Source organism: Lepus europaeus, chromosome 11 (genome assembly GCF_033115175.1).
Source record: "Lepus europaeus isolate LE1 chromosome 11, mLepTim1.pri, whole genome shotgun sequence".
Lineage (NCBI taxonomy): Eukaryota > Metazoa > Chordata > Mammalia > Lagomorpha > Leporidae > Lepus > Lepus europaeus.
The window spans coordinates 112,028,403-112,040,640 of record NC_084837.1 but is presented as its reverse complement, the minus strand read 5'-3'; the positions used below and the strand labels follow the sequence as shown (position 1 = coordinate 112,040,640).

General features: G+C 60.5%; 1 protein-coding gene across 1 annotated transcript in view; it reads left to right on the top strand.

Moving 5' to 3' along the window:
• Window positions 1–10,390: 10,390 nt before the first annotated feature.
• Window positions 10,391–12,238, top strand: part of TSPAN3 (tetraspanin 3) — a 28,868-nt gene continuing 27,020 nt past the window's right edge. Inside the window, exon 1 of the mRNA XM_062206402.1 lies at window positions 10,391–10,534. Coding sequence (XP_062062386.1) covers window positions 10,472–10,534 — 63 coding nt within the window. The 5' untranslated portion in view covers window positions 10,391–10,471. The remainder of the gene's footprint in view (window positions 10,535–12,238) is intronic.

Genomic DNA, 12,238 nt, shown 5'->3' with positions numbered 1-12,238 from the left:
GAGGAAGAGAGAGGGAGGGAGGGAGAGAAAGAGAGGGAGAGAGGGAGAGAGAGGGAGGGGGAGAGAGGAAGCGGGGGGGAGAGAGAGAGGGAGAGGGAGGGGGGAGGGAGAGAGGGAGAGGGAGGGAGAGGGAGGGAGAGAGGGGGAGAGAGGCTGGTGCATGCACAGACAAGGGGTGTGCCTGCCCCTTGGGGCTGGGAACCAGAGACAGAGCAGGGTCTCCATTGTGTGAACCCCGCATGTGAGGGGAGCTGGGGGTCTCTTGGGGACAGGCTGGTCACTTGGTGTGCGACCAAGAGCAGCCCTGGCATGGGAGGCTCCTGGGCTCTCTGGGGGCAGGAGCTGGGAGAGGACTTGTCCATCGGTGCCCACAGGAACCAGAAGCGCCTGGCCGGGGCGGGCAGGGCAGCGTCATCACCTTCCCACTGGCCTCTGTGTCTGGGCTTCATGGGTCTTCCCAGATCAGCTTCTCCAGGAGCTCAAATTGCTCAGCTCATCGTCCCCTTGGCCAGCAATCTCTCCGCCCGCCCGCTGAGCCGGTGCCTGTGAACGCTGAGAGCCGGCAGCGCTCCCCTCCCCCGCCGCCTGTCCCCCCATCCCCTCCTCCCCAAGGCCCTCAGTCAGGCAGTCCACCCCGGGCCACCTCCTTTCCCCCACAAGCTATTGGCCATGTGTGTGGGGGGGTCCCCGGCCATGTGTGTGTGGGGGTCCCCACCCTCTGCCTCCGTCTCTGAGCTCAATCGGCTTCCCTGGCCCTGGGGGCCCTTTGCACACCACCCCTCCTCCAACCCCTCCCTTGGGTATTCTGCCCTCTGGGACCCCCTTGTTTCTGTTCCTGTTCCCACCTCACCTGCCTGAGTCACTTCTCTGGCCTCCCTCTCCCCCTCGCCCCGACATCTCCATACTGGCACCCCCTCCTTTAAGGAACCCACACCCTGCCTTTATTGTCCCAGCTCTAGGGCCACTAACCAGGGCCCCGCCATCTTCCCCCAGGGATTTCTGCTGTGTTGAGCTGGATGGAGCTCAGCATCTCAGCGAGCAGGCATTCCATGGGAGTCATGCCCCTGCCTCTGCATCGGATCAGCAAGCGCTGAGAACCCTTCAGTCAGTAAGCATTGCTCCCTGTGCTTCCTGCCTGGGGGTCCTGGGCTGGGCCCGGGGACACCCCCTCTGCCCGCGGGGGTCCCCAGTGCGCGGGGAGGTCACCTTCAACGGTGGTTTGAGACCAGTTCCTTCCTTCCTTCCTTCCTTTCTTTCTTTCTTTCTTTCTTTCTTTCTTTCTTTCTTTCTTTCTTTCTTTCTTTCAGATTTAGTTATTTATTTGAAAGGCAGAGTTACAGAGACAGAGAGAGAGAGAGACATCTTCCATCCACTGGTTCATTTCCTCAAATGGCCACAACACCCAGGACTAGGCCAGGCCAAAGCCAGGGGCCTGGAACTCCATCTGGGTCTCCCACGTGGGTGGCCAAAGGACTTCAGCCACCACGTGTCGCCTCCCAGGACGGGGAACCGGAAGTGGAGCGCAGGCCCTGTTACGGGAGGTGCGGCAGCCCTGCCCCTGTGGAGCTGCCGCGCGCCTGTCTGTGCGGGGCCGGGCTGGCTTTCCCTTGCGTCGCCGCCATCCTCACAAGCACCCTGCAGCCCCACTCTACAGATGAGAAAGCTGAGAGCGGGGCGGCATTTGGGCCAGCAGCTTAGACGCCTGTTCCGATGCTCACTCCCATACTGGGGCACGTGGGTTAAAGCACCGTGTCCGTGCCCAGTTCCAGCTTCCTGCTGGAGGCAGCAGTGATGGCCCCAGTACTGGGGTCCCTGCCCCCCATGTAGGAGACCCGGATGGAGTGCTGGGCTCCTGGCTTCAGCCTGACCCAGCCCTGGCTGTTGTGGGCATTTGGAGAGTGAACCAACAGATGGGAGAGATGGGAGAGCTCTCTCTCTCTCTCTCTCCCTCTCTGCCTTTCAAATTAATTAATTAATAATGGTACTGAATCCCAGAGAAGCTGGGCGACTTGTGTAAGGTCACACAGGAAATGCAGGGCCTGGATTTGACCCGGATGGGCTGACCCCGACGCCCAGTCCCATGCGCAGACAGGGACCTCCTGGCATGGTGATGAAAGGGTGGCTGCTGCCTCTCTGTGCCCTCAGAGCTGGGCTCACAGCGTGGTGGAGAGCACCTGGCCGCCCAGGGCTGGCGTCGAGGGCAGGCACCCGTGCAGGAGGCACCCTGGCCGGGGACAGCAGGGCCGGGGCAGGGGGGGTCCTCGCCTGCCCAGTGCACCAGCCGCTTCCTAGGGGGAGGCCTTAGTAGCGGCACTCTGCTCCAGGGTGAGCACCGGCTCACGTGGCTTGATCCACAAGCCTTGACCGAGGCCCCGCCCGGGCACTGCCCACAGGAAAGGAGCTGTGTGAGGGTCAGTTCCTCCTGTAGAGACACCCTCAGCACCGCCCGTCACAAGGCCTGTGGTCAGTGGTCTGTGGGGGAGTCTGGGGGCCCACGGAAGGGGATTTCACCCAGCGTGGGGGGGGGGGGGGGGCGCTCAAGCCCAATCCTGTAGGGAGAGGGGGTGAGCGGGCACCCAGCGCCAAGTGCGCTTTGTGTGCAGAGGCTGGAAGGGCGTGAGGACGAGGCATTCTTGGGGAAATGCAAGTATTTGCTACGACCGGGGACTCAGCCGGGAACACTGGGGAACTGGATCTCGCTTCGTAGACGATGAACGTGACCGAGGCTCTCAAGGCGAGGGCCGGGCATGGCCAGAGTCGGACTTCAGGAAGGTTACTCTGGGAGATGTCCCGTTCTGAGTGGCCTCTGGAGGCAGCCCCGACTCCAGGCCTGTGCACTGCTCGCAAAATGCAAGACAGGCCAGCGCCGCGGCTCACTAGGCTAATCCTCCGCCTTGCGGCGCCGGCACACCGGGTTCTAGTCCTGGTCGGGGCACCGATCCTGTCCCGGTTGCCCCTCTTCCAGGCCAGCTCTCTGCTATGGCCCGGGAAGGCAGTGGAGGATGGCCCAAGTGCTTGGGCCCTGCACCCCATGGGAGACCAGGAGAAGCACCTGGCTCCTGCCATCGGATCAGCGCGGTACGCCGGCCGCAGCGCGCTACCGCGGCAGCCATTGGAGGGTGAACCAACGGCAAAAAGGAAGACCTTTCTCTCTGTCTCTCTCTCTCACTGTCCACCCTGCCTGTCAAAAAAAAAAAAAAAAAAGCAAGACAGTTCCGAAACATAGCGCTGACAGCCGAAAGCCGGAGCCCCCGGAAGGCAGAACAGCCGCTCGCCCAGGATCCACCCAGGAGACACAGCAGCGCACTCCTGGAAATCGAGGCAGAAGGCCCGGGGCCTGCGCTGTGCCGTAGCAGGTTACACACCACCAGCGTCCCACGTGGGCGCTCCACCTCCAGCCCTGGCCGCTGCGGCCATTTGGGGGTAAACCAGAGAATGAAAGCTCTCTCTCTCTCTCTCTCTGTAATGCTGCCTTTCAAGTAAATAAATAAATCTTGGGTCTCTTCTTATCCACATCGCATTTCCAGCTCCCAGCTTCAGCCTGGCCAAACCCCAGCTGTTGCAGGCATTGGGGGGATGGGAGGTCTATCTCTCTCTCTCTCTCTCTCTCTCCCTTTCAAATAAATAAATAAGTAAATAAGTCATTGAAGTTTATTTTCAGGAGAGGATGTTCAGCCTCGCAGCTAAGACTCACGTGTCCCACACTGCAATGTCTGGGTTCAGTTCCCGGCTCTGGCTCTCATCCCAGCTTCCGGTCAGTGCTTGGGCCCTGGCCGGCCACGCAGGGGGCCTAGATGGTGCTCCCAGCTCCTGACTTTGGCCTGGCCCTTGCGGGCATTGGGGAATAAACCAGCAGATGAACGCTCCCTCTCTCTGCCTCTCCAGTAAATAGAAGGTAACTTTATTTGGGCACAAAATATTTAGAAATCCATGCACGTGCTTTTCATGGCGTGCATTTTCCACGGACTTTGTGAAGACACTGATGGGATTTCATTAGGAGAAGTTGAGAAACGGGCATCAGCTGACCTCCGCGTGCCAGCGGCTCATCTGGGGAGGCAGACTGTGCAGGGAGCTCTCTGTCTCTCTGATAAATCAACTTAAAAAAAAAGATTGTTTATATGAAAGGCAGGGTTTGAGGGGGGTTCCATGCACTAATTTACTCTCCAACTGGCTACAACAGCCAGGGCTAGGCCAGGCCAAAGCCAGGAGCCTGGAGCTCCAGCCGAGTGCAGGGGCCCAAGCACTTGGGCCGTCTGCCACTGCTTTCCCAGGCCATCAGCAGGGAGCTGGATTGGAAATGGAGCAGCTGGGACTCGAACCCGTGCTCATGTGGGTTGCCTGTGTCTAACAGTGGTTTAACCCTCTGCACCACAACAGTGGCCCCTCCAATGAGTAAGAAGCACCCTAACAGGTGGTGCTCTGCGATACCCATTGTTCTTGTCACCCACCCCATGTGGAAGATAATATCGCAAAAACCAGAGGGGGAAGCGAGGCCACCGCCGCTGACGCCACCTGTCTGAGGTCCCCTGCGGGGGCGGCGGCAAGGGTCAGCTGTTGGTGGGTCTGTGCCGGACCCCCCCACCCCCCGTTTCCTGGAAAACTGGTTCTGGAGCTGCCCCACCTGCTCCGTGGTTCCTGTGGTGTCTCTGCCATGTTGGAGGACCCGGGAGACGGAGACGGAAGTGCTGGCGCTGCCCTAGGCGGCCACAGAGGCACGGCGCCAGGTGCATCCCCGGGGCCAGGCAACGTCCTGCACGGTGAGCTTCTGTGTCCTCACAGCCCGGAGCTCAGCCAGGCATCTTCACGGCGCAGGATAACTCGCCGTACCAGCGGAGCATCCGCCACCCGGGCACCTCCTCACGTCTTCGAAGGATTTGGCGTAATCGCTGTAATCTCAGCCACGTGAAAACGCCAAGAAACGTTGCTAGGAACACCCGGTTATCAGCGATGGTTCCGTCTGGGAGGCCGTAAAAACGGTAGCTGTTTTTTTCTTGTAGTTTCAAATTTTCTGTAATGAATACTCAGAGTTGCCCCCTTTTAAACCAGACAGCACATTTTAAAAAAAAAAAAAGATTTATTTATTTATTTGAAAGGCACAGTTACAGAGAGTGAGGGAGAAATAGAGAGAGCTTCCATCTGTTGGAAGATGGAAGACTGGGCCCCTGCACCTGCGTGGGACACAGGAAGAAGCTCCTAGCTCCTGGCATCGGATCAGCACAGCTCCGGCCATTACAGCCAACTGGGGAGTGAACCAGCAGATGGAAGACCTCTCTCTCAGTCTCTACCTCTCTCTCTAACTCTGTCTTTCAAATAAATAAAATAAATCTCTAAAAAAATCAGGTTAGAGTACATGCGTTTTCTGTAACAACTACGATTATATTAAGTGTGTGTGTGTGTGTGTGCGTGTGGGAGGCGGGCGACGTTAAGTCATCTTGTGTCTGGGTCTCAGAGCAGAGCTTTGGTTTTCTCCCTTCTGCTTCCTGGAACTGCCCCGGTTTTCTGTTGTGATCGTTGGTGATCAGGATTCTCGACTGCCAACAGCAGAAGGGGGCTCTGGCTGCCCGAGCAGAGAGGGTTTACGGTAAGACCCGTGGGCAGTGCCCGCACCTTCGGGAGTGCTGGGAATGGAGGGCGGGTTAGCGGGAGAGAGCCCAGGGCCGGTGGTCGCGAGGCCGCTGCGGGGCCTGGGCGCGTCCTCCCTGCAGTCCCTGTGTCTCTGTCGGCCTCGCCGGCCTCGCCGCGGCTCCAGTGTGGAGCGAGGACCGCCAGGCTCCAGCCTGGGCTTCCCCCACATTTGGATGCTGGGGTTCCTCCCTAAAAGGTAGGGGCGGGGCTAGACTGTGTTAATGCCCTGGCCTGAGACGCCAGCATCCACATGGGCACTGGTTTGAGACCCGGCTGCTCCACTTCCGATCCAGCTCTCTGCTGTGGCCTGGGAAAGCAATAGAAGATGGCCCAAGTCCTTGGGCCCCTGCACCTGCAGGGGAGACCCAGAAGAAGCTCCTGGCTCCTGGCTTCAGATTGGTGCAGCTCTGGCCGTTGTGGCCAACTGGGAAGTGAAACAGTGGATGGAAGACCTCTCTGTCTCTGTCTCTCTCTCTCTCTGCCTCTCCTCTATGTAACTCTGATTCTCAAATGAATAAATAAATAAATCTTTTTTTAAAAAGGTAGGAGCTTCAAATCCGGGACAGCTCCAGAAAGGCAGGTGCATGCTGGAAGCAGGTGTTGTTACTGGTTACCGTGAAGAATCCTCGTTCCGGCTGCAACAGGGGCAACTTGGACAATGGGAAAAAAAAAAGAGAGAGAGAGGCTTTCTAATCTGGCGGAAGACAGACACTTTGTGCCACGCAGCGCGGGGCAGCGGCCATAGCTGATGAGGTCGGGTCAGGCGCCCGAGGGTCCCTAGGTGGAGACAGCGTGCCCGGTCCTCCTGCCGTCTCGTCACAGGGGCCTGCACTTCTGGGGAGCCCTCACCCGCTCCGCTGCTCTCGTTCTGCCAGGAGCACCTTTGCCGGGGGGAAATCGACTTGAGCACCAGGCATAGGAATTGAGAGTTTCGGGGGTCCCCCAAGAAGGCAGATTTTCCCAGAAGCAGGCGCCTCTCAGCGGGGAGAGAGGGTCCCACTGCCGGGTGCTGGCCGGGGAGGAGGACAGCTGCGCTCGCTGCTGGCCAGGGCACACAGGCAGAGGAGGGGCAGGGCTGGGCTGCGGACTTTCTCCCGGACCGGGTCACAGGCCCTGTTACTTCCTCTCACGGCCATCTGGGCATCGTGTTTGCATTGCTTATCCCAATTGCAGTCAAAGTCACTGATGGCATAATTAGCGTGGAATCTGGGCCCTGGTCTCGCCACCTCACCGCTCTGTCCCCAGCCCCTGGTGTGGGGTCAGACACAGAGTCGGTAAACCCTAACTGTGTGGAATGAATATATGAATATATGAATATATGAATATATGGACCTGCTTGGAGCCTGAACGTATGCAGGTACTTGGAAAAGTTCATGGAAGACGGAATTAAAAGAGAGGCTTATTTTTTTTTTTTAAGATTTACTTAATTGAAAGTCAGAGTTACAGAGAGAGAGGGAGAGACAGAGAGGTCTTCCATGCACTGGTTCACTCCCCAAATGGCTTCAACAGCTAGGGCTAAGCCAGGCTGAAGCCAGGAGCCAGGAGCTTTCTCTGGGTCTCTCACATGGGCCCCGGGGTCCCAGCACTTGGGCCGTCTTCCCCTGCCTTTCCAGGCCATTAGCAGAGAGCTGGATCGGAAGTGGGACAGCCGGGACACAAACCGGTGCCCGTAAGGATCCCGGCATCCCAGATGGTGCTGTATCGGCTACGCCGCAAGGCTGGCCCCAAGAGGTTTATTGTGCATGATACTGTCAAGTCTATGTGTGGTTTATCTAGAAAACACATTTTCCACGAACTTTTTGGAGACCCCGCACATGCATGGATTTCAAGTCTTTCTGCACCAAAGTAAGTTTCTCTTTTGATTTCATTTCCCCAGAACGTTTTGAAGGACCCTCCTTTGTGCGAGAAAGGCCTGGGCTGAAGCTGCAGGCTCAGGATAGTGCCACACAGACAGCAGGCACAAGGTGACAGGGCCCTGGTGGCTGACAAAGTCGGAAGGCCAAGGTCAGAATCCCCGAAAACGGTGCAGGTGCAAACAGTGAAGCTGTGTTAACCCACTTTAACCGAGGGAGGGTGCACTGGCACCGCAGCCCCTCCCCAGAGGCAAGCACAAGGCACACAGGGACATGGGGGGCTGCACCGGGAACCCAGGCTCTCTGCGCCCCGAGTCTGAGCTCTTAACCACGATGCATGCGGCCTCCACTGGTGACACTGGTGGGAGCCACGTCACAGGCACCGTGGGGTGACGCCACCACGCGGTGAGTGTCGGAGTGCGCAGGAAAGTCCAGGCAGAATTCCAGGCCCCGGCTAGGACCGCAGTCCAGCGTAGGCATTTAGGGCAGTGGTCAAGAGCCCAGTTGGGACACCGTAATCCACATTAAAGTGCCAGGGTTCTTGTCCCGGCCGTGCCAGATTCCAGCTTCCTGCTAACAGACCCCTTGCAAGGCGGCAGGTGATGGCTCAAGTACTTGGCCCCCTGCCACCCACGTGGGACACCCAGATTGAGTGCTTCGCCCTGGCCCAGGGCTGGTGTTGTGTGCATTTGGGACGTGAACCAGCTGCTGGAAGATTTCTGTCTCTTCGAAATAAATATAAAAGAAAACTTTTTTAAATGATCCAACTGCATGGACATGGCCTGGGGCCTGCGGGCCAGGCGGCACTTGGTGGGCGGCTGCAGACAAGCCCCGGGGAGTCCGTGCAGGTGAAGTCTGAGAGCACCGCTCAGCGTGGCTCTCGCTGGGACTGTGGCCGAGGGCAGAGGAAGAGAAAGCGCGAGGCAGTGCTGGGTGACCGGGTTTTCCTTCCAGGACGGGAGGGGCGTGACTATGTGTGCAAGCTTGGGACAGTGCTTGGCAAAGCGTATTAGAATTCCCAGGAAGCACTTTGAAGTGACTGATTCCAGGCTGGTAAAGCCGCCACCACCTGCAACACCAGCATCCCATATGGGTGCCAGTTCAAGTCCTGGCTGCTCCTCTTCTGATCCAGCTCTCTGCTGTGGCCTGGGAAAGCAGTGGAGGATGGCCCACGTCCTTGGGCCCCTGCATCCACCTGGGAGACCAGGAGGAAGCTCCTGGCTTTGGCCTGGCCCAGCTCTGGCCGTTGTAGCCATCTGGAGAGTGAGCCAGCAGATGGAAAATACCTCTCTCTCTCTCTCTCTCTCTCTCTCTCTCTGATGCTTTTCAAATACATAAACAATAAATCTTACAAACAAAAGTAACCGATTCCCCGAGGCACACCCCCAGAACCCGATGGAGTTTGTGGGGCTCAGAGGCCACAGGCTGAACACACACCTCTCGTTTCCAACTTCAGTCTGTAAGAACCCTCACCCCAACTCCCGGGAATGAAGCCGTAGCCGCCGGCTCCTCGCTCTGCAATAAACACCCCACCCCCCACCCCACGTGTCAGGGATCGGGCAGTGGACCCAGGGCTGGGGTTCTGCGGCAACCCCTCCAGCCAGCCTGGGTGCTTGTGCAACAGAGGGGGGATGAGGATGGGGGGTGCACAGGAGACAACACGCAGTCACACCCCAGAGCCAGGCTTTCCTTCCTGCGCTAGGATTCTAACCGGACACACATGGCAAGAACCGCTCGCCGCACACTGCAGCCGGGTCTGCGCAGAGCCGGGGCTCACCACGGCGACTTCACTGAGCCCCCCTCTGGCTTCCCGCGGCCCAGGGTCTCTGGGACCCCGCCCCACAGCTCGGGTCACGCCCTGCCTTGGGCCTCGCCAGTGCTCTCCCCGCCGCTGGGCCCTCTTCCTCCCAGGTACCCCCTGGTCTGCGTCCTGGCTTCAGGCAGGTTTCCTAGCACTGCTGTCCTCAGCGAGGGCGCCCCTCTGCTGTGTGTCCCACACCTGCTTCCTGGGCCGGACAGAGGCTCAGCGGGAGGGAGGACTGGCCTTGCTCACAGCCTGGCGGGGGGCAGAAAGGCACAGGGGTGGGGGCGAGGCTTGTGGAGCCTGGGTGCTGGAGAAAGGGCTGCTTGGTGCCCAGGGACAGGAAGCAGGGAGGAGCAGAAAGACTGTGAGAGAGGGGGGTTGGGTAAGGGCGACCAAGGGGTGGCTTCCGGGGCCCAGCCAGGGGTGAGCCCAGAATGGCTAGTTACTGTTGGGACCTGGCTGGGAGTGTCACCTCTGCATGGACCCAGCCCCAGGGACCCTCTAGATGAAACGCAGCTGACAGCACCTTCCTTGGAAGGCTGGGTGGGGGCTGGCGTGGGGGAAGCAGCCCGGCAGTCGCTGTGATCCGCCCCTGGAGGGGGAAGAGTGTGCAGTGTCCATGTAACTGCGGTCACTCCTGGTCCAGAACACACCATCCTGGAGCAGACCTGAGATGACACCCAGGCGGCCCACACTCTGGCTCCTCCCTGCCTGCCTGGCCAGCCCAGCAGCCGCCTGCTCCGCTCCCTGGCGACCCTGACAGCCACTCTGTCCCTGGCACAATCAGGTTTCCATAAACACCTGCCCTTCTCCCAGACGGGCGGGAAAACCTCTGCGTGGAGAAACCAGTGGTGTCGCCAACCCGCCCAGCTCGGAGGCGTCTATAAAGCCGGCCCAGTAGACGCCACTCAGTAGCAGGGCGGTGGGTTCGGACCCGCGGGACCTGCCAAGGGCGGCCAGAGGCCGAGAGAGGCGGCTCCTTTAAGAGGCGTGGCCCGCTGCAGCCACTCGCGCGGACGATTGGCTGGGGCGGCCGCGGGGCGGGCCGCGGGTGCCGGGAGCCGCGCGGGGCGCGCTCGGCGGCTGCGCGGAGGAGCGAGGTGCCTGCTGGGCCGGGGCTGCGCGGGGCGCCGGGGCTTCGGGAGCGGCTGGCAGGCCGCGCGGTTCCCAGCGGAGAGGCGCCGGCGCCATGGGCCAGTGCGGCATCACGTCGTCCAAGACCGTGCTGGTCTTCCTCAACCTCATCTTCTGGGTGAGCGGGGGCGCCGGCGCGGCCTGGCGGGCGGCCTTGTCGGGGCGCGGGCTGCGGCCGGCAGGGCCCCGCGACGCCGCCTGCGCGTCCGCACCGGGGGACGGGGCCGCTGGCTCGGCGGCGGCGCCCACCCGGCCCGCGGCGGGCCTCGGTCCGGGGCGCAGTCGGGTTCGCCCCGGGGCGCCCCTTCCCGGCGGCCGCGGGGGCCCGGCCCCTCCCCGGTGCTGCGCCGGGCGCCCCGGGGTCCCGGCCCCTCCCTGGTGCTGCGCCCCGGGGTCCCGGCCCCTCCCCTGGTGCTGCGCCCGGGGTCCCGGCCCCTCCCTGGTGCTGCGCCCGGGGTCCCGGCCCCTCCCTGGTGCTGCGCCCCGGGGTCCCGGCCCCTCCCCTGGTGCTGCGCCCCGGGGTCCCGGCCCCTCCCTGGTGCTGCGCCCCGGGGTCCCGGCCCCTCCCTGGTGCTGCGCCCCGGGGGCCCGGCCTCCGAGCTCGCCCTCTCCTGACCCCGCAGCGCCTGCGTCGGGGGGCGGCCTCGTGCTGCGAGGGGAGCAGCTCCGCCTGGGGCCGGACGGCGTCTCCGCTCAGCCCCCGACGCGGGGCTTCTTTTCCGGTGACAGCCGTGTTGCTCGTCTTGAATTTGATGTACAGACCCCCCCCCCCCTTAAATTTATTTGAAAGTTAGAGTTACAGAGGGAGAGGGAGGGAGGTCTTCCATCCGCTGGTTCAGCCCCCAGCGGCCGCGGCTGCCTGGGCTGGGCAGATCCGGAGCCAGGAGTCCGTCCAGGCCTCCCCCGTGGGTGCAGGGCCCGAGCTCTTGGTTCGTCTTCTGCTGCGCTCCCCGGTGCATTAGCGGGGAGCCGGATCAGAAGTGGAGCAGGGGCCGCGCTGTGCTGTAGCAGCTTAATCCTCTGCCTGCAGTGCCGGCATCCCATACGGGTGCCGGTTCTAGTCCCGGCTGCTCCACTTCCGATCCAGCTCTCTGCTGTGGCCAGGGAAAGCAGTAGAAGATGGCCCAGGTGCTTGGGCCCCTGCACCTGCGTGGGAGACCCAGAGGAAGCTCCTGGCTCCTGGCTTTGCATTGGCGCAGCTCTGGCTGCATGTGGCCATTTGGGGAGTGAACCAGCGGATGGAAGACCTCTCTCTGTAACTCTACCTCTCAAAAAAATAAATAAATATATTAAAAAAGAAGAAGAAGAAGAAGTGGAGCAGCTGGGACTGGAACCGGTGCTCATGTGGGATGCTGGTGTTGCAGGCTGAGCACCGGCCCCTGGTTTTCAAATTACGTGTTAGGTGAGGTCGAGGCTGGTGAATCGCAGGGACTGGAATTGTTTACATAACAAAGCCTTGGAAGTACGGAACCGGTTTGTTTAATCACTGTTTCATTTACTCTGAAGTGTCAGTTACTCAGTTCCTGGATCTTTGGGAATCGTGTAAGTGTGTGTGCTGGAATCATGCCAGTGGGGAGGCTGTGGTGTTGAACTCCTGCCCAGGCTGAAGTCACAGTGGCGGGTACAAACACCCTTTATCCGAGTTAGAGGGGTGTGCATGGGTGGTGAGACTTTACGAGCTGTGGTAAGGAAGTTTAGCGCAGAGAAAAGAAATGGTGGCACAGTGCGGCGGAACTGACGCAGGATGGGACTTGCTTTTAGAGCTTTTAAAACTTAATTGCTAGGCAGAGACAGACAGGAATCTTCCATCCACCGGTTTCCT